Source organism: Salmo trutta, chromosome 37 (genome assembly GCF_901001165.1).
Source record: "Salmo trutta chromosome 37, fSalTru1.1, whole genome shotgun sequence".
In the NCBI taxonomy this organism is placed as follows: Eukaryota; Metazoa; Chordata; class Actinopteri; order Salmoniformes; family Salmonidae; genus Salmo; species Salmo trutta.
This window is the reverse complement of record NC_042993.1, coordinates 25204202-25227258: the sequence shown is the minus strand read 5'-3', so window position 1 is coordinate 25227258 and position 23057 is coordinate 25204202. Positions and strand designations below refer to the sequence as shown.

At 43.5% G+C, this 23057-nt stretch overlaps 1 protein-coding gene across 1 annotated transcript; it reads left to right on the top strand.

Moving 5' to 3' along the window:
• Positions 1 to 278: 278 nt before the first annotated feature.
• On the top strand, positions 279 to 22806 carry LOC115177041 (sodium channel subunit beta-1). The gene is made up of 6 exons (XM_029737499.1): positions 279 to 639; positions 13186 to 13352; positions 17974 to 18211; positions 22024 to 22165; positions 22390 to 22461; positions 22726 to 22806. The coding sequence occupies exons 1-5, from the start codon at positions 588 to 590 to the stop codon at positions 22454 to 22456; spliced, it is 666 nt and encodes a 221-aa protein (XP_029593359.1). The 5' UTR covers positions 279 to 587; the 3' UTR covers positions 22457 to 22461; positions 22726 to 22806.
• Positions 22807 to 23057: the final 251 nt, after the last annotated feature.

Here is a 23057-nt window from a genome sequence, read left to right as displayed (position 1 = left end):
AGGGTTACTGAAACCTGAGGCGCAGGGCAGTATTTTTTCATCATTGTTAACTAAATACGGTGGTGTGGAGACTGTGGACTCTGTACAGGCTGGACAGGCACCAGTCTGATTCAGTACGGAGGCCGGTGAGGTAAGGAGGAGGCTGTATATTCCTGACACTAAAGGGGCACTGACAAGGACGCAGCCTAGAGCTGACCTCCTCCTCAACTGGCCACCCCCCTCCACCCACAGAGGGATGCCCCCCAGGCTGAGCACCAGCTGAAGAGGAGGACAAAAAAGTTACTCTGACTGCGCCTCACCAGAAGAGGTCCTGCCTCAGATCTCCTCTCCCAGACTGGTTGGGACGCTCCAGTTGTGTTTTGTTACTTTTCTCTTTTGTTTTTATTTTACTCATCCTCACTGGAGTGAGAGTGAAGACCTTTTGAAGACCCAGAGGTTTTTTCTGTTGGAGCACCTTTATTTGGAGTAGCTGCTAATAGACGGAGACCTACAGTCTTGCTTTGTCTTTCCCTGTCTGTGGGGTGTGTGTGTGTGAGAGTGCTTGTGGGTTGGCACCGGTGAGAGCCGTCTCCCTTCCCTCCGCCAGGATGTCTGCAGTTCAGCTGCTGCTGGTCCCGCTGGCGCTGTGGGTTCTGCAAGGTGAGTGGGCAGTGGGTGGTTGTCACGGCCACAGTCCAGTCTTCACTCTTTGTCTGTTCTTATAGGGGCCAATAAGCATAGAGGCCCAGTACTGTGGGATGATCAGAGTGGCCGTGCTGTGTGCATGGTCAGCTTTTGAGAGGAGAAGGGTGTGTGAATCTTTGTTGGTTTTGCTTTAGTTACAGGGACTCTGACTGTTATTGTAACACTGATTGTTAAATAATAGAGATACAGTATTAACCAAGAGTTCCTTCCCATTGACTGCAATAAACAAGACCAGTGTGTACTTCTGTGCGTGCGTGCATGCGTGCATGCGTGCGCGTGAGTGTTGCCTTTTGCCGGATTGCTCACTAAAACCCTAAACCAGCTGTTCTTGTTTTCAGAGCGAATAGCGAGATGAGGCCATGCGTTGGAGTTAAAATGGAGGGCTCATTAGCGGCAGCATGGAACAGTCTAGAACAGTGTAGATTAGTACCTGTAGGTGAGGTGTGAGGTATGCTTCACTATGGTATGCATACAACAAATCTATTACAGTATGCACAAATGCACATAACGCGTTCTGAATCCATATTACATGTACAGTGCTATGAAAAAGAATTTGCCCCCTTTCTAATTTTCTCTCCTTTTGCATATTTTTGATACTGAATGTTATCAGATCTTCTACCAAAACCTAATAACGGATAAAGAGAACCTGAGTGAACAAATGACACAACAATTACATACTTATTTAATGTACACTGCTCCAATAAAATTAAGGGAACACTAAAATAACACATCCTAGATCTGAATGAATGAAATAATCTTACTAAATACTTTTTTCTTTACATAGTTGAATGTGCTGACAACAAAATCACACAAAAATAATCAATGGAAATCCAATTTATCAACCCATGGAGGTCTGGATTTGGAGTCACACTCAAAATTAAAGTGGAAAACCACACTTCAGGCTGATCCAACTTTGATGTAATGTCCTTTAAACAAGTCAAAATGAGGCTCAGTAGTGTGTGTGGCCTCCACGTGCCTGTATGACCTCGATACAACGCCTGGGCATGCTCCTGATGAGGTGACGGATGGTCTCCTGAGGGATCTCCTCCCAGACCTGGACTAAAGCATCCACCAACTCCTGGACAGTCTGTGGTGCAACGTGGCGTTGGTGGATGGAGCGAGACATGATGTCCCAGATGTGCTCAATTGGATTCAGGTCTGGGGAACGGGTAGGCCAGTCCATAGCATCAATGCCTTCCTCTTGCAGGAACTGCTGACACACTCCAGCCACATGAGGTCTAGCATTGTCTTGCATTAGGAGGAACCCAGGGCCAACCGCACCAGCATATGGTCTCACAAGGGGTCTGAGGATCTCATCCCGGTACCTAATGGCAGTCAGGCTACCTCTGGCGAGCACATGGAGGGCTGGGCGGCCCCCCAAAGAAATGCCACCCCACACCATGACTGACCCACCGCCAAACCGGTCATGCTGGAGGATGTTGCAGGCAGCAGAACATTCTCCACGGCGTCTCCAGACTCTGTCACGTCTGTCACATGTGCTCAGTGTGAACCTGCTTTCATCTGTGAAGAGCACAGGGCGCCCGTGGCGAATTTGCCAATCTTGGTGTTCTCTGGCAAATGCCAAACGTCCTGCACGGTGTTGGGCTGTAAGCACAACCCCCACCTGTGGACGTCGGGCCCTCATACCACCCTCATGGAGTCTGTTTCTGACCGTTTGAGCAGACACATGCACATTTGTGGCCTGCTGGAGGTCATTTTGCAGGGCTCTGGCAGTGCTTCTCCTGCTCCTCCTTGCACAAAGGCGGAGGTAGCGGTCCTGCTGCTGGGTTGTTGCCCTCCTACGGCCTCCTCCACGTCTCCTGATGTACTGGCCTGTCTCCTGGTAGCGCCTCCATGCTCTGGACACTACGCTGACAGACACAGCAAACCTTCTTGCCACAGCTCGCATTGATGTACCATCCTGGATGAGCTGCACTACCTGAGCCACTTATGTGGGTTGTAGACTCCGTATCATGCTACCACTAGAGTGAAAGCACCGCCAGCATTCAAAAGTGACCAAAACATCAGCCAGGAAGCATAGGAACTGAGAAGTGGTCTGTGGTCACTACCTGCAGAACCACTCCTTTATTGGGGTTGTCTTGCTAATTGCCTATAATTTCCACCTGTTGTCTATTCCATTTGCACAACAGCATGTGAAATGTATTGTCAATCAGTGTTGCTTCCTAAGTGGACAGTTTGATTTCACAGAAGTGTGATTGACTTGGAGTTACAATGTGTTGTTTAAGTGTTCCCTTTATTTTTTTGAGCAGTGTATTTCATAAACAATTTATGCTACACCCTTTGCTGACAGTCGTAAGTTTACATACACTTAGGTTGGAGTCATTAAAACTCCACAAATTTCTTGTTAACAAACTACAGTTTTGGCAAGTCGGTTAGGACATCTACTTTATGCATGACACAAGTCATTTTTCCAACAATTGTTAAAGACAGTTTATTTCACTTATAATAAACTGTATCCAAATTCCAGTGGGTCAGAAGTTTACATACACTAAGTTGACTGTGCCTTTAAACAGCTTGGAAAATTCCAGAAAAATGATGTCATGGCTTTAGAAGCTTCTGATTGACTCAAATGATGTCAATTAGCCTATTGGAGGTGTACCTGTGGATGTATTTCAAGGCCTACCGTGAAACTCAGTGCCTCTTTGCTTGACATCATGGGAAAATCAAAATAATTCAGCCAATACCTCAAAAAGAAGATTGTAGACCTCCACAAGTCTGGTTCATCATTGGGAGCAATTTTCAAACGCCTGAAGGTACCACGTTCATTGTACAAGCAATAGTACACAAGTATAAACACCATGGGACCATGCAGCCATCATACCGCTCAGGAAGGAGACGCGTTCTGTCTCCTATAGATGAACGTACTTTCGTGCAAAAAGTGCAAATCAATCCCAGAACAACAGCAAAGGACCTTGTGAAGATGCTGGAGGAAACAGGTACAAAAGTACCTATATCCACAGTAAAACGAGTCCCTAACCTGAAAGGCCGCTCAGCAAGGAAGAAGCCACTGCTCCAAAACCACCATAAAAAAGCCAGACTACGGTTTGCAACTGCACATGGGGACAAAGATCGTACTTTTGAAGAAATGTCCTCTGGTCTGATGAAACAAAAATAGAACTGTTTGGCCATAATGACCATCGTTATGTTTGGAGGAAAAAGGGGGAGGCTTGAATCCGAAGAACACCATCCCAAACGTGAAGCACGGGGGTGGCAGCATCATGTTGTGGGGGTGCTTTGCTGCAGGAGGGACTGGTCCACTTCACAAAATAGATTGCTTCATGAGGGAGGAAAATGATGTAGATATATTGAAGCAACATCTCAAGACATCAGTCAGGAAGTTGAAGCTTGGTCGCAAATGAGTCTTCCAAATGGACAATGACCCCAAGCATACTTCCAAAGTTGTGGCAAAATGGCTGAAGGACAACAAAGTCAAGGTATTGGAGTGGCCATCACAAAGCCCTGACCTCAATCCCATAGAAAATATGTGGGCAGAACTGAAAAAGTGTGTGCTAGCAAGGAGGCCTACAAACCTGACTCAGTTACACCAGCTCAGTCAGGAGGAATGGGCCAAAATTCACCCAAGTTATTGTGGGAAGCTTGTGGAATGCTACCCGAAACATTTGACCCAAGTAAAACAATTTAAAGGCAATGCTACCAAATACTAATTCAGTGTATGTAAACATCTGACCCACTGAGAATGTGATGAAAGAAATAAAAGCTGAAATAAATCGTTCTCTCTACTATTATTATAACATTTCACATTCTTAAAATAAAGTGGTGATCCTAACTGACCTAAGACAGGGAATTTTACCTAGGATTAAATGTCTGGAATTATGAAAAACTGAGTTTAAATGTATTTGGCTAAGGTGTATGTAAACCTCCGACTTCAATTGTATATAATTTTGAGCACACAGCCATGCAATCCCCATAAACTACCATTGACAGTAGAATGGCCTTACTGAAGAGATCATTGACTTTCAACGTGGCACCGTCATAGGATGCCACCTTTCCAACAAGACAGTTCGTCAAATGTATGCCCTGCTAGAGCTGCCCCCGTCAACTGTAAATGCTGTTATTGTGAAGTCGAAATGTCTAGGAGCAACGACGGCTCAGCCACGAAGTGGTAAGCCACACAAGCTCACAGAACGAGTGCTGAAATGCGCAGCGCGTAAAAATTGCCTATCCTCGGTTGCAACTACAGAGTTCCAAACTGCCTCTGGAAGCAACGTCAGCACAATAACTGTTCGTCAGGAACTTCATGAAATGGGTTTCCATGGCCGAGCAGCTGCCACAAGCCTAAGATCACCATGCGCAATGCGAAGCGTCAGCTGGAGTGGTGTAAAGTTCATCGCCATTGGACTCTGGGGCAGTGGAAACACGTTCTCTGGAGTGAATCACGCTTCACCATCTGGCAATCCGAGTTTGGGGAGAGCCCTTTCCTGTTTCAGCATGACAATTCCCTCGTATACGAAGCAAGGTCCATACAGAAATGGTTTGTCGAGATCGGTGTGGAAGAACTTGACCGACCTGCACAGAGCCCTGACCTCAATTCCATCGCACACATTTGGGATGAATTGGAATGCTGACTGGGAGCCAGGTCAAATTGCCCAACATCAGCTCTCGACCTCACTAATGCTCTTGTGGCTGAATGGAAGCAGGTCCCCGCAGCAATGGTCCAACATCTAGTGGAAAGCCTTCCCAGAAGAGTGGAGTTATAGCAGCTAAGGGCGGACCAACTCCATATTAATGCTGATGGTTTTGGAATGAGATGTTCGACGAGTAAGTGTCCACATACTTTTGGTCATGTAGTGTATCTGTTTGGGCTTCTTGCAGTCAATTTCCTGTCCACAAATTATTTGTAATAGCGTTCCGGTCCCCCGACCATTTGCTGAAGAAAAAAATGGTCACCATGCGGAATCTAGATCGTGATCCCGGCCCTATGTGAAAAAGCTGCATGTTTCTAGTTGAATGGATGTACACACATTGCCTGGCTACCCAAACTCCATGCTCCGGCTAAATGCTACACCACGCCCACGGACGTTAGTTTCTTCTCCGCAATTATTCTGGATCTGAGTACCTCCCAGACGATTTCTTGAACGCTAATGAATTCTTACCATTCTGATTGGTCCCAGAAACCGATGGGTTGGGCGAGAGCCAGAACACATGTTGGTAAAGCAGCATTTTGAAAATTCGTCATTGGCTTTGTTACTCTGATTGGTTAGAGATGATCCAATCGCTGATGACTTTGTTTTGTACACCACCCCTCATTTTGATGTCACCACAAATTACTTCAATGATGGCAGTCAGACTGAAGTGTGTAGTGAACAGAACAGCGGAAGAATTCAGAGTCGTCAGGTAATTTCACACACGTGGCCCTTACTATTACAAAGTGGTGGTGAAAGCACAAATCAGAGAGAAGGTTTTCTGATGCATGGTCCGATCTATGAGAGTACAGTGTATATCGTATGTATGTATTTATGTATGTATGTATGTATGTATAAGTACGTGCTGTGTGGTTTTGCTTTTCGCTTTTGCTTCCGTGTCGCATGCTTTGTTTATGCTGAGGCTATGAATACAAAAAAGGAAGCATTTCCTTAAATGGGAGATTTAGGGGGAGCTTATCTCCCCCAGCCAAACTCTGTCCCCCTCTAACCCTGCCCCTGTAAACGAAACAACCGCTGCCACCACATGTTGTCCCAAATGTAGGACACACAGTATGCCCACCGTGTCCCCATCTAAACCTGCCCCCGTTAGCAGTACCCTCAGGACACACAGTTTACCCTCGCTGGCAGCACTACAGCCAACTCTCTTAAAATGATGTCAGTGCACTAAAAGAATGAAGGGATGGAGAGGATGGAGAGTTGGTGCACAAAGAGAGCTGCAGAGTGATGGAGGACAATGAGACCAGGCTGAAAAAAATCGTTTTTGAGAAAAAGGGATAGGGAGGAGAGAGAGAGAAGGAAGAGAGAGAGAAAGAGGAAGAGAGAGGTTGGGGTGGAGGTATGAGTGTTATGCAACAGCACTTGTGTAACGGGTAAATAAAGCAGCCTGTATGTCTGCTGGACAGGCCAAGTGAGGGCAGCCCAAAGAGAGACAGGGTCTGGCGTGCTGTGCACATCTGTACCCATTCAGGGAGAAAATATGAGAGAGGACAGACAGGGAGACAGACAATGGGTGATGATAAGGACAGACAGACATAATTCTCAAAGAAGTCTGGTCTTCAAATAGATGAGAGTGAGACAGGTAGATGAGAGTGAGACAGGTATATAAGAGTGAGACAGGTAGATGAGAGTGAGACAAATAGATGAGTGAGACAGGTAGATGAGAGTGAGACTGGTATATGAGAGTGAGACAGGTATATGAGAGTGAGACAGGTATATGAGAGTGAGACAGGTATATGAGAGTGAGACAGGTATATGAGAGTGAGACAGGTAGATGAGAGTGAGACAGGTATATGAGAGTGAGACAGGTATATGAGAGTGAGACAGGTATATGAGAGTGAGACAGGTAGATGAGAGTTGGACAGGTAGATGAGAGTTGGACAGGTAGATGAGAGTTGGACAGGTAGATGAGAGTTGGACAAGCAGATGATTAAGACAAGTAGATGAAAATGAGAGAAGTACATGGGAGTGAGACAAGAAGACCAAAATGGGCCGATCTCATTTTCCCCCAATATGACTAAACTGCATACTACCTGCCTCGTTTGTCCTTGCTGTTGACAAGAGTGTAAAACATAAAGACACATCAAATCTAAAGACTGGCAGCCTTGAGGAATCCTTGCTGTTAGAGAGACCAGCACAGGCCCATAGACCCATAGCCTGTCAAATGGACGAGCAGGAATTGCTAGAGGACGAGGTTAATGGTTAATGGAATACTGGAAGTGGCAAGCCTCTCCAAACATCTCAAGCACTTTGGAGATGAGATCAATTCAATAGTTCATAGCTTCAATTAAGATTGACGTAATTTCTTCACTTGCCCATTTCAAATAGCCCTCCCAAAGGCTGTCCTGATTGATGGACTCAAATTGTGTGTGCTAACATCTGGGGAAGGAAGACTGTAAATGGAAATGCAGCAGCCATTGCACTGATACGATCATTCATATTCTTGCAGTTGTGATCTGGTTCAAGCTTCTCCTAGGTGTTCAGAATAGCCTCAAAATAAAATAAATTATTCAAATCTGTAAATTTGATGGACGGTGTAATCTATCCGTTTAATCCGCTAATCTAATCCGCTAATCTGGACCATGACTAAATGTTCTAATTGCGCGCACACACACACACACACACACACTGAAAGCACTGTCTTTATGTGCTCTGCAGGTTCTTAAGTATGTTTTACTTGACTGTAGCTAGTATAATGGCCTAGAGTTTGTACCTGTAATGTACTCACTGATTAAACAGTACTCAAAAAAAATATTAAAGAAGTTTTCCATAAAAATGTAAGAAAAGTATGCACAGTTGGTCTTTATTGTTTATATGGACTGAAATATACTGGTTTAAAGTCTAGTGATGTAACAAGACACAAACAATAACATGCCCAGGGTCATCTGCAGTGGTAGCCATACATTTGATAGATAAACTGACTGTTGGTCATAGAGCCTCTATTCTTGGCGCTCTGTTCCTAGTCAGTCTAGACAGGCAGGCACCACTGATGCGGGGTCCTCCGTAAGAGGGGACATGGAGGCTTCCCTCTTTCCCTCTCTCTGTGTCTGCCCATGAGTCAAAGCAGTTCAGCCTCAGGTTGAAGCAGTTCACACACACAAAAACCTCCACACACACACACGCACACAGCCAGAGTATTGGGCCTGGAGACAGAGAGAGGGGAGGATAGTGTTCCAAAGTCATTTCCTGATGGGTGTCTCACGAGAATTCCTTCTCACTCAGATTACATCTGAGAGTGTGTGTGTGTGTGTGTGTGTGTGTGTGTGTGTGTGTGTGTGTGTGTGTGTGTGTGTGTGTGTGTGTGTGTGTGTGTGTGTGTGTGTGTGTGTGTGACAGAGACAAAGTGAGATAGGCAGCACCAGAGAGATATGGAGTTGAGCAAGGGCATGATCACTAGTAGGTTTGGTATCCATTAAGCGGGGAGGTAGTGATTTACGGGAGAGCATTTAGTTCATCAATATACTTTAGTCTGTTTCGAAGTTGGATAAATGGCCCTACTAGATAGATAGGCAGGACGGTGTTTCTATAGATGTGTCTTTTAGGGCATGTGATATGCTCTCTTTCCCTGAACTGATAGAAGTCCCCAGACTACACTTCAATGTACAGTACTATGGACACAACACCTTCCCTGGAGATTCTAATTCAAAGATAGAAAAAGCCTAGGGGAGTGTCAATAGGCCATTTTCAACACAGATCCAAGAATTCTTCAGGCATCCTCAAATGCAGTCACTTCACTAGCTGCCAGCGATGCTGGTCTAGATGTGTCATTTTCTCTGAGAAAATGAATGCAACAAACAGTACATTACATGTGTTTGTTTCTATGGAAAGTTCCTTTCTTGGTTAGTGTCCAGGGACATGTCATGGATGTGTGCTATTTCCCCAGGTCGAGGGTGTGTATGCATCTCCACTGTAAATGGGTGGTAACCTTGTCATGGAAACTGACGTGATCTGCTTCCCTTCTGTCTCTCTCCCTCTTTCCTTCGCTCTATAGATCCCGCTTTCATTCTCTCTATTTCTCTCTCTCCCTCCTTCACTCTACTGTAGATCACTATCTTTTGTATGTTCTCTCTGCTTTTTCCTTTTATCTCCTCTCTGTCTCAGAAGATGACCTCCATCCACCCTCTTGCAATCCCTTCCGTTCCTAACAGTTGACTTATCAACATCAGTCTGTAGGGACTGACAGATAGACAGCCTTTCCAGGGACTATAACTCACCATTTTGTATTGTTGCATTCAGACTGAGGGCATTCAGTAAATTGATATCAACGGCTAATCCCCCGCACTGGCTCCTCTCCTAATCTAATCTGCAGTTTCTGGAATATTAGTTGCATAAGGCAAATCTCTGCCCAACCGTCAACAGATTACGCAACGGATTTGGATATTGTGCTCTGTGTCTGTCACATTACCGGAAATTAGTTTGCAGAAGGTTGATGATACAGTTGAAGTCAGAAGGTTACACACTTAGGTTGGAGTCATTAAAACTCGTTTTACAACCACTCCACAAATTTCTTGTTAACAAACTATAGTTTTGGCAAGGACATCTACTTTGTGCATGACACAAGTAATTTTTCCAACAATTGTTACAGACAGATTATTTCACTTATAACTCACAATTCCAGTGGGTCAGAAGTTTACATACACTAAGTTGACTGTGCCTTTAAACAGAGGAAAATTCCAGAAAACGATGTCATGGCTTTAGAAGCTTCTGATAGGCTAATAGACATCATTTGAGTCAATTGGAGGTGTAACTGTGAAGGTATTTCAAGGCTTACCTTCAAACTCAGTGTCTTTTGGCTTGACATCTTGGGAAAATCAAATGAAATGAAATCAATCACGTTCATCTGTACAAACAATGGTACGCAAGTATAAACACCATGGGACCACGCAGCCATCATACCGCTCAGGAAGGAGACGTGTTCTGTCTCCTAGAGATGAACGTACTTTGGTGTGAAAAGGGCAAATCAATCCAAGAACAACAGCAAAGGACCTTGTGAAGATGCTGGAGGAAACAGGTGCAAAAGTATCTATATCGACATAACCTGAAAGGCTGCTCAGCAAGGAAGAAGCCACTGCTCCAAAACCACCATAAAAAAGCCAGACTACAGTTTGCAACTGCACATGAGGACAAAGATCGTACTTTTTGGAGAAATGTCCTCTGGTCTGATGAAACAAAAATAGCACTGTTTGGCCATAATGACCATCGTTATGTTTGGAGGAAAAAGGAGGAAGCTTGCAAGCTGAAGAACACCATCCCAACCGTGAAGAACAGGGGTGGCAGCATCATGTTGTGGGGGTGCTTTGCTGCAGGAGGGACTGGTTCACTTCACAAAATAGATGGCATCATGAGGGAGGAAAATGATGTGGATATATTGAAGCAACATCTCAAGACATCAGTCAGGAAGTTGAAGCTTGGTCGCAAATGAGTCTTCCAAATGGACAATGACCCCAAGCATACTTCCAAAGTTGTGGCAAAATGGCTGAAGGACAACAAAGTCAAGGTATTGGAGTGGCCATCACAAAGCCCTGACCTCAAGCCTATAGAACATTTGTGAGCAGAACTGAAAAAGCATGTGCGAGCAAGGAGGCCTTGCACCAGCTCTGTCAGAAGGAATGGGACAAAGTTCACCCAACTTATTGTGGGAAGCTTGTGGAAGGCTACACGAAACGTTTGACCCAAGTTAAACAATTTAAAGGCAATGCTACCAACTACCAATTGTAAACTTCTGACACACTGGGATTGTGATGAAAGAAATAAAGCTGAAATAAATAATTCTCTACTATTATTCTGACATTTCACATTCTTAAAATAAAGTGGTGATCCTAACTGACCTAAGACAGGGAATTTTTACTCGGATTAAATGTCAGGAATTGTGAAAAACTGAGTTTAATTGTATTTGGCTAAGGTGTATGTAAACTTCCGACTTCAACTGTAGGTCACTGAGTCTGCACTTTGTTTGGATGAGTCTACCCACTCTGCATGTTCTCTTCCTCTCCTGCCCTCTCCTCTCGCTGTCTCTGCTATGAACAGCCGGTAGCAGCATCCACTCCTCCCCACTGTGCCCCTCTCCTCTCCTCTCCTCTCTTGTCTTCACTCCTCTTCAAACAACGGCCTGCCACTGTTTGTGTTTTCTCTAATTACACTGTCAGTTTTCACCACTCTCCCTCTTCCTCCTCTGCTGTCTTGTAGCAATGGTGCGTCAGCATTATCTCCTGTCTTGTAACCTCCCCCAACCAACTCTCTCATTTGCTGGATGATATGGTGGTAGTGTGAAATGTGACAGTGTTAGGGATCCTCATGTCTGTGTTCCTTCCAGGTCTTTTCCTTTCTGAGCAGTCAAAACTAGCCATCCCAGTCCCCTTTCTACACGTCTGTCTGCATAGGCTGTCTCCCCCCCCCCTCCCCCATGTGGAAGTAGCTGATGTGATGAAACTGTTGTGATGTTAACTCTCTCTCCTCCTCCCCCTCTCTCTGCAGTGAATCAGCAGGCATTACGCCTGTCCCCTCTGTCTCTCCTAGAAATGGCTGTTAACTCTCTCTCTCTTTCCTACCTTCCTCCTTCCTTCCCTCCCTTTTTCCTTCCTCCCTTCCCTCCAACCCTCCCTCTGTTTCTTCCTCTTCCTCTGCAGTATTCTGCAGCATTGTCTCTCTCTCTCTCTCTGTCTTCATCTGTATCAGCATTCAGTGTTGCAATATTTCTTTCAGAGAGTTCTCACGTTGGTGCATATCAGGTACTGTAGTATATTATGAATGGTGACTATGAAATTCAACCAAACTATGTGTTGGTTTATTTTCAAGTCCCTTTTCATCTGACAGCATGTGCAATGTGTATCCTGTCCCCTCATCTCACTACGGTTGAACAAAAAAGCATCGCCAGAGGTCAAAGCTGAAAATAGCACAAGATCATTGGTTGAGAGCGATGCAGATGCCTTTGTGGAAACTGCAGGGTGCAGTGTGAGAAAGAAACACGTGCAGTTACAGGTGTGTTGCTCTCGGCCGATGTACAGTATGCGACATGATGGCATATATTGACTTATGCGTCTATATATGCAAGTAGCTTACTTATATATACCTCGCAGTCAGGCTGCAAGGAGACTAGCATCGCTCACTGCAATCTGTTTATTTCCCCTCAATTTCTACATCCAGGTCACCCTTACCCATTGTAGCTTGTTTGGCTAATTGGTCAATAGACTATATGAATCTGAAAAAAACAACACAATTGACCAAAACGACAACAAAACCTATATCGAAATTATGAGTGGAAATAAAAAAAAATGCAAGAATGTATGCTCTGATATTGAAAAAAAGACAAGCATGCTATGAGCGAAAGGAGCAAGCATGCAAAACAAAAACTCTTAATTATATCATTACCATATTATCTGCCAATTCAATTGACAAGCATTAGGAGACAGTTTGCCTGCAACGTATTGAGCTAATATCCCTAGAGTGTTGGCCTTGTGTCAGCCTGTTCTCAAGCCATGGATCAATGAACAAGGATCATCACCCATGATGGCTCTCAGGCCTACTTCAGATTTACTCGTACACTGCACTCAATTTTTTTGTGAACGTGGTTATAGTGACCAACCGTTTATAGTGATCAAATGATCGTGCTGCACGGATGTGACCACTGTAAAAGAGGAGTGTACTCCCACTGGGCACGGACGTCAATTCAACGTATATTCCACGTTGGGTCAACGTCATTTCATTGAAATGACGTGGAAACAACGTTGAGTCGCCCAGTGGGCTGTAAAGCCAAATATCCATGGCTAGCACCAAATATCCATGGCTAACTGTATGTTTGTTGTACTTTCTCTCTCCTCAGCGTCTCTATGCCATGGAGCGTGTGTGGAGGTGGACTCTGACACTGACGCAGTGGTCAACGAAGGCTTTAAGCTGGGCTGTATCTCCTGTAAGATGAGGGCCGAGGTGCCCGCCGAGGCCACTGTTGAATGGTCCTTTATGCCCAAAGGGGAGAGCGAGTTCACAAAAGTGAGTAGACGGATCCATAGGGACAGTAGCGGGATATATCCCAATTATCTCTCCTCCTCGCAAAATGTGCACCTGTTCACCTTCCGTCATTGATTTAAAAGGAAATGACTGGTAGAATAGATATGGTACTCCCACTAGCCCATGACTGCAGTGCTTTTAGATTTGTGGGAAGTAGTGAATGAGTGCACACTTCAGGGGAAAATAAATATTGTTGAGACACCTTAGATTCTCCACATTTCTCCTAAACTAAAGGCTACTCATGATGTATTGCTTGTTTGTTTTTTGCTTTTGACGCGCTTTGAGATGATGAAAACCGCTATAGAAATATAATAATTAAATGACTTTTATTAAACTGTGCACTTGCGCACTCACCGACATGGATTTAAAGGAATGGATTAGTGTTAACATTGGCTAGAGGGAGTTTCCACCGCTGTTAAATCCATGACAGGGAGTGTGCAAGTGCACAATAAGTGATCCCTCCCAGCAGAGGTTAAAAAGTGTCCCCATTCATTCTGTGGGGATCGACCCCACGGAGAGTCAATGAGGTAGCTAAGCAGGTTGACTTGTCTGTTGTATCAGCAACAAAGGCAGGCCTTTAGTGTCTCGACTTCCGGCGAAGTCGGCTCCTCTCCTTGTTCGGGCGGCGTTCGGTGTCACCGGCTTTCTAGCCATCGCCGCTCCATTTTTCATGTATCCATTTGTTTTGTCTTGTTGCGTACACACCTGGTTTTCATTCCCCAATCAATCTACATGTATTTATTCCTCTGTTCCCCATCATATCTTTGTGGAAGATTGTTTGTGTTACGTGTACTTTGTATATTGGGAATTTTGTTACGCGCCAGACATTTGTCTATGTTCAGTGTTTTGGGCACATTGTTCAGTGTTTTGGGCACACAGGTGCAGGAGTTCAGCTCTCCTGCACCTGACTTCGCCTCCAGTACGCATTCATTGACATTTAGTTTCAATTTGGATTACGAAACAAGGTTTCATAAGCAATTCATGAACGTTAGAGCCCCACTGAACACAATGACTACCAAGTCATCACACCAATGGGTGCTGTACAATGGAGACACATCAAGGTAGATCATTTTAACTAATTCAGTAAAAAGACAAAACACATGAATCAAAACAAGCATGGTTACATTTCATAGGCAATTTCTCTTCTCCAGTGAAATTGGAGCTATCATTTATCATGAGAAAGAGCATCACAGCCATGCATTTTTCATGACGGGCTCTTTTCCTCAGTGTCAGATGTAAACATACACAACTTTCCCTAAAAGGAAGGAGTCTGTTCCAACATCAATACAGGGCAGCCATTAGCCATTAAATCCCTCCATCACATAACAGCATAAATGAGGAGAGAGATCCCATTAGCTCTGTTTGTTTCTAAACAGCTAATGCATCAGGAAGTGGTGCAGGCAGGCCCTGACTAATACAGCCTCAACAAGGGTTCCTGCTGGGGGAGTGGCCGCAGCCAGTTGCCTGGTTTGACACTACAATATTTGGAAACTGTGAAACAAAAGTTTGGATGTTAAGGGGTGAATCCGTTTTAGACCCGTGTGCATAACTAAAACAATCTCTCATTGATAGCAATGCATAATTTACATGAGTTATTGTGTGTACATATCCATACAAGTTAGGATTCAGCCCTCAGTTACTACAACATGCTGAGCATAATGCTGAAAGCATATACTCAAAAACAATAAAGACCCTAAACTATCATGCATCAATAGCCCCTAGCAGGGGCCTCGTATTCCATCCAGTAACTTCTAACAAAAGAAAGCTAAGATTGATCTCGTGAAACAGAACCCCAAGGAGAGGTCAGGGCTGGGGGTCAAGAGCAGAGTGACATGGGTTAGACCTCTGACCGTGCTATTCAGCCTGTTGTTTCAAAGGGGTCAAGGGGCAGAGTCAGAAGTCACTGTAGGTGGTCTTGTGTGGCTCATTTGGTAAGAGTGTGGCACTAGTAACCTCAGGGTTGTAGTTCCATTCCTGCTGGGGTCACATATTCTAAAATGTATGCATAGTCTACTACAAATTGCTTTGGATTAAAACGTATACACTAAATTACATATATTATTATTATATAGTTTTACTGTAAAAATAAGAATCCCTGTTATAGACATGCATGCTGGACCAGGAAAAACACTGCACATGATACTTATACTCGTTGATGTAAATTACTTAAGTAAAAATACTTGGATGTTTTTTTTACTCCATATGTTTTCCCTGACACCTAAAAGTACTCGTTACATTTTGAATGCTTAGCAGGACAGGGAAATGGTCTAATTCACACACTTATCAAGAGAGCATCCCTGGTCATCCCTAATACCTCTGATCTGGCAGACTCACTAAACACATGCTTCGTTTGTAAATTATGTATGAGGTGTCGTGTCTTTGGCTATGCCGGATTAAGTGATATGACATGCTATTCTATAAAATCCTTCCTCTGTAATTCATTTCACTTGATTAGCTAATCATGTAAATGTAATTAACTAGAAAGTCGGGACACCACGGAAAAGTGTTTATAGAGCCGTTATCTTCCGAATAAACTCTTAAAGACCTAGTAATATTTTACATCGATAGCAGTCAATATTAATCGTCACCTTATTTTCAGTCTCATATGGAAGTTGTAAATTCTTGGTTATCTTCACGAACCCTGGCTAACAAGTTGAATCAGCAATACAAAAATTGGGTTTAATTATTTATTTACCGAATACCTAACTAATCACACAGAATTACATTTACACAGAATAAAAATTATGTCATACAGAAAACGTCCCTGGTGGACGTTACCTGTATGAGGCTTGTTACACAAAGAAAGGGGGTTGGGCTTGAATGAAAGAGCGGGAAGACTGAGGAACAAAGGAAGCAGCTATGCTATCGTAAATACAGTATCGTATGCATTCTAAATTACCGCCCATTTGGAAAAGGAAAATGCAATAAATATTTACTCTGAGCTGCGCTTCGGTAGGTTGGTCGTAGATGCTGGCCGTGTTGGCCAACAGAGATCTTCCTGTCCTCAGAAGAATGTCACTGGTGGTAAATTGGATACGTTGTAGTATCTTCGTTGTGTGTTAGACTGGATACGTCGTGCGTCCTTTCCTAGCCCACGTTTACAGCGGCCGCTGCTAACTCAACGGCTAGGAAGTATCACTTCTGTAGTGAAGAGTTCAAAGTTCATACCATTCGCAACAAAAGCTCACGCTGAGGTTGGCTTAGTTCTGTACTTGACCTGTATGTCCTTTTAATGCAGAGGGTGCAGACCTCACGTACCCGGAACAGGCTGGTTACATTTTGTCACTGGCTTATATAGTGGTGAGGGGAGAAGGGTGTGTTTCATCGTTTATAACCCCTGTCTCTTCACAGGGGCAGGCCACTGATTGGTCAGGGCTCTTTCCTTATGAAAACACAATTCTCTCAATTGGAAACTAAATTACATTTAATCTCCTAAGAAACAGTTTCAATATCAAACATTTAAATTGCACAACAATTCCATGTGAATCTGAAAACTAGAATGTGTAGACTTTCCCAGGTACAGTTTATGTCGTCCTGTCATCAGTCATAATGTCTCAGATGACAACCGAACTGACATCCATACTCATTAAGTACCTGGTATATTTCCAACTGGTTCTATTACCGAAATATGGTTCCTTCCCCCCCACTTGTTTGATGTTCCCAGACTCTCTATATTTAACAAAGGCTATTCAAAAGTCCTTCAGTAGGGTCAGAGAGAGAGGGGAAGGAAGAAAGATATTTATGGGGGGTCATAAACCTTACCCACAGGCCAACGTCATGACAGAGGGTTGGAGCATGCCCCTAGCTATCCGTACATTTTAATAAAACAAGAAAATGGTGGAGTCTGGTTTGTTTAATGTAAGGAATTTGAAATGATGTATACATTTACTTTTAACACTTTCTGGGGAAGTGTAATTGCTATATTTTAGCAATTACATTTACTTTTGATACTTAAGTATATTTAAAAGCAAATACTTTCAGACTTTTACTCTCAAGTAGGATTTTACTGGGTGACTTTCACTTGAGTTATTTTCTCTTAAGGTATCTTTACTTTTACTCAAGTGTGACAATTGGTACTTCTTCCACTTCTGCTTATATTGTACTAACCAAACTGCTTTTGAAATCACTCCATAATCAACCATAACAGAACCAAAGTACCTGATTGAGCACTTAGTCCAGAGATATGAGCCCTTGTTGATGCAGAACATTGGTGCTTTGATTAAAGTGCTGCACAGATTTCATCCAGTAATGTAAAAATCCTAATATGATCTGCCCAGGATGAGTGTGTTGGCTCACCAAACCCTGTCTCATATAACCTAGAATCAAAACTAAATAAGCTAGAATAGCAGGATCCTCGATGTACACCCCTGGACAGGATGCTAGTCTATCGCAAGGCCTTTCCCCCAATGCATCTCCTTAATGCTTTAACAGTCTTCGGTATGACATGAGCAAGGTTCAAACGGCCTACCTTTCAATCTCAGGGCATACGCTCTAACCACAAAGCCAATCCAAACTGATATGCTCCATTTAACGGGGAAACAGCATATTAGTTTGGATTGCAAGCTCGTATGTCTCACTTCCCCCCCATTGTGTTCTCCAATAGATCTACAGCTACGAGGATCTAATGAGCGACACCCCAGACGAGCGCTTCTACGAGCGTCTATACTGGAACGGCAGCAAGAAGACCAAGGACCTGCAGGACGGCTCCATCTACATCCTGAACGTGACGTGGAACGACACGGGCACCTACCGCTGCATCTTCACCCGCACCCTCACCTTCACCTCCTTCAAGTTCCACAACGACACCACCAAGATCGTCCACCTCAACGTGGTGCCAAGACGTGAGGCGTTGGCTTTAGGGTTCACAGGGTTAGGGTTAGGTCTAGACACAAACGAACACATGCAAAGGAACACACACACAACCAGTATAGTAGACACACACCCTCATCTGGGGATAGGGGAGGGGGAGAGAGGAGGGGAGAGAGAGGGTGGAAGAGAGGGAAATAGTACACTAAGATCACCCTCGTGAAAGTAGTGCCATGACATAGGCTTACTTACACCCTGCATAGGGAGGGGGAAGAGTTGGAGGGGAGAGAGGGTGGTGGGGTAGCGGGGTAGAGGGAGGGAAGGAAGGGAAGAGAGGGCAGGAGTTGACCGACACTCAATGTCCATGCCTGAATTGCCAAAAGTGGCAATATTGTCCAAGCGGATGATGAACAATGTGCATGAGTTATATGATTTTGATTTAGGGTCAGGGTTAGATGGCCCATGGTAGGTTGGACCATGTTCCAAAATGGAAGCATTGATATCAAAATCAAGGACATATGACAAAGGGACAAACAGGAAACAGTCGTACATCTCATTATCTACACAGCTGTTGATGGATGGTAAGTAGTAGTAGCCCTGTCACAGAAGCGGCCACAGCTGTCATTAAGTCTCATATCCCCCAATCCAAATGCTCAGCCACCGCCACGCCAATGATTGTCCAACAAATCACTGACATTGACAGCTGACCCTAAAGTAGATACTGTATCAAAAAAGACATACAGTAGAGATATAGTCATGGCCAAAAGTTTTGAGAATGACACAAATATTAATTTTCACAAAGTCTGCTGCCTCAGTTTGTATGATGGCAATTTGCATATACTCCAGAGTGTTATGAAGAGTGATCAGATGAATTGCAATTAATTGCAAAGTCCCTCTTTGCCATGCAAATGAACTGAATCCCCCAACAACATTTCCACTGCATTCCAGCCCTGCCACAAAAGGACCAGCTGACATCATGTCAGTGATTCTTTCGTTAACACAGGTGTGAGTGTTGACGAGGACAATGCTGGAGATCACTCTGTTATGCTGATTGAGTTTGAATAACAGACTGGAAGCTTCAAAAGGAGGGTGGTACTTGGAATCATTGTTCTTCCTCTGTCGACCATGGTTACCTGCAAGGAAACACGTGCCGTCATCATTGCTTTGCACAAAAAGGGCTTCACAGGCAAGGATATTGCTGCCAGTAAGATTGCACCTAAATCAACCATTTATTGGATCATCAAGAACTTCAATAATGCGGGGCTTTACCTAGCAAAGACTTATAGATGACCTGGAGCCAGTGGGTCTGGCGACATATATCATAGCGCGGGCCAGCCGACGAGAGCATAAAGGTCGCAGTGGTGGGTGGTAAATGGGGCTTTGGTGACAAAACGGATGGCACTGTGATAGACTGCATCCAGTTTGCTGAGTAGAGTGTTGGAGGCTATTTTGTAAATGACATCGCCGAAGTCAAGGATCGGCAGGATAGTCAGTTTTAAGTGGGTATGTTTAGCAGCATGAGTGAAGGAGGCTTTGTTGCGAAATCGGAAGCCGATTCTAGATTTAATTTTGTATTGGAGATGCTTAATATGAGTCTGGAAGGAGAGTTTACAGTCTAGCCAGACACCTAGGTATTTGTAGTTGTCCACATATTCTAAGTCAGAACCGTCCAGAGTAGTGATGCTAGTCGGGCGGGCGGGTGCGGGCACCGATCGGTTGAAGAGCATGCGTTTAGTTCTACTAGCGTTTAAGAGCAGTTGGAGGCCACGGAAGGAGTGTTGTATGGCATTGAAGCTCGTTTGGAGGTTTGTTAACACAGTGTCCAAAGAAGGGCCAGATGTATACCGAATGGTGTCGTCTGCGTAGAGATGGATCAAGGAATCACTCACAGCAAGAGCGACATGATTTTTGAATAACTACCACATCTCCGTATGCCACATACAGATAATTGTAAGGTCCCTCAGTTGAGCAGTGAATTTCACACACAGATTCAACCACAAAGACCAGGGTGGTTTTCCAATGCCTTTCAAAGAAGGGCACCTATTGAAGGGGAAAAAGCAGACATTGAATATCCCTTTGAGCATGGTGAAGTTATTAATTACAACTTGGATGGTGTATCCCAGTCACTACAAAGATACAGGCGTCCTTCCTAACTCAGTTGCCAGAGAGGAAGGAAACCGCTCAGGGATTTCACCATGCCAATAGTGACTTTAAAACAGTTACAGAGTTTAATGGCTGTGATAGGAAAAAACTGAGGTTTGATCAACAACATTGCAGTTACTTTACAATACTTACCTAAATGTCAGAGTTAAAAGAAGGAAGCCTGTACAGTATAATAAATATTTCAAAACATGCATCCTGTTTGCGATAAGGCACTAAAGTAAAACTGCCAAAAAAAGTGGCGAAGGAATGATTTTTATGTCCTGAATACAATTATTTTTGGGGCAAATCCAACACAACACATCACTGAGTACCACTATTCATATTTTCAAGCATAGTGGTGGCTGCATCATGTCATGGGTAAAATCAAATTCAAATGTATTTGTCACATACACATGGTTAGCAGATGTTAATGCAAGTGTAGCGAAATGCTTATGCTTCTAGTTCTGACCATGCAGTAATATCTAACAAGTAATATAACCTAACAATTTCAAAACAACTACCTTATACACACACAAGTGTAAAGGAATGAATACGAATATGTACATACAAATATATAAATGAGTGATGGCCGAACGGCATAGGCAAGATGCAGTAGATGCTAGAGTACAGTATATACATATGAGATGAGTAATGCAGAGTATGAAAACATTATATGAAGTGACATTATCCCCGGCAAGGACTAGCAAGTTTTTAGGATAAACATAAACGTAATAGAGCTAAGCACAGGCAAAAACCTGGAGGAAAATCTGGTTCAGTCTGCTTTCCAACAGAATTCACTTTTCAGCAGGACAATAACATAAAACACAAGGCCAAATATACACTGGAGTTGCTTACCAAGACGTCATTGAATATTCCTGAGTGGCTTAGTTACATGTTTCACTTAAATCGGTTTGAAAATCTACAGCAAGACTTGAAAATGGCTGTCTAGCAATGATCAACAACCAATTAAAAAAAATATTAATGGAAAATGATTGTACAATCCAGGTGTGCAAAGCTCTTATAGACTTCCCCAGAAAGACTCACAGCAGTAACCGCTGCCAAAGGTGTATTGACTCAGGGGTGTGAATACATATGTACATGTAAATGAGCTATTTCTGTATTTCATTTTCAATACATTTCCAAACATTTCTAAAAACAAGTTTTCACTTTGTCATTATGGTGTATTGTGTCAATGGGTGAGACACACCAAAAAAATTTTAATCCTAATTTGAATTCACGCTGTAACACAACAAAATGTGGAATAAGTCAAGGGGTATGAATACATAGAGACCTACTGTACTGCTTTAATGGACCTGCATTCGGATGAAGGATTTTTCTCAAGAGAGGAGCGGTCAGACTCCCAAGAGCTAAATTGCTTTCATAATCCTAAGTAATATTTTAAAAACTCCCACAACGGTCGATGCAGTGTCTCTAGAACGTTGGGTTTAGCAGCAAGTTTAGTCAGCTCACGTACTACTTGAGGTCATTCCAACAGTTTTAGTTGAGATTAATGTTGACCTTGAAAAACTGGGCCATTTCCAGTGAAACACTGAGCCCTTGTGGATGTCTGGGGATAACTGGTTCACCATGTTTTATGAGGCATCAGAAATCTGTATATTTTCATTGAAATAGCTTCTAATTAATTAACAATTAATTAATTAAGCCCAAGGCGGTCTCCTTCTTAACCTCTAGTCTCTTTCACTAGTGACCAGGGGGATAGCTTCCATCTTGTCCGAGGTGATGATGTATGTCACCATCGTTGGGCTGCAGGTATGGCTGGTGGTGGAGATGATTTACTGCTACAGGAAGATATCAGCGCAAGGCGAGGAAGCATTGAGAGAGAGCACGTGAGTAGACACAAAAACACACACCGGTCCAATTCATCGCAGACACACGCACAGGAGCACACACTTAAACACTTTTTCCTCAATCTTCCTCAAAATATTTTCTTGCCATGTAATTACCTAGCTAAAACTGTTACTTTCTAACTGCCTCTCTCCGTACTCTTTCTAACTGCCTCTCTCCGTTCTCTTTCTAACTGCCTCTCTGCCCCCCTCTCCCTCTCTCACAGGGCGGAGTACTTAGCTATAGCGTCAGAGAGTAAAGAGAATTGTGCAATGGTGGCAGTAACCGAATAGCACTGGTAGGTTTCCCCTACTACTAATCCAGAACTGGACTCTTGGCCGTTCACTGTCTGTTCTTTCCTTTACTCTTGTTCTGTCACTGATGGGAACTCATATCAGCACCCAGAACCAAATCACCTACATTTTAAAGGGGAAGTTCAGGATTTTACAACTTGATATTAGATGGTTTCTCCCCCTAAAATAAAACTTCCCCTTTAAGGTGGTCACAAGAGAATAGTGGATTCATGGCATCTGTTTTCTTACAAGTTCTGTTTTTATTTCAGGTTAAAGAATGGCTCCAAACGACAAATAGCTCTCGATAGCCCTTCAACACTTCACCCCTTCTTCCATTATGACACCATCTCATTACCACATCCAGGAGGACAAGCAGCCAAGAGGCTTGTCCAGAGAACAGATGGATGAGAAGTGAAACAGCCAATGAAAAAAAGGACATTACTGTATTTAAATACAAATATACAGCATGAGTATACTATCTAGAAGTACTATAAATATCAAAGAGTGTTATATATACAGTACGTATAGTTAATTATGCAATCCAAATCTTCATTATAATACTCCTACATTATATTAAGTTAGTACTGTACATTAAGAATAG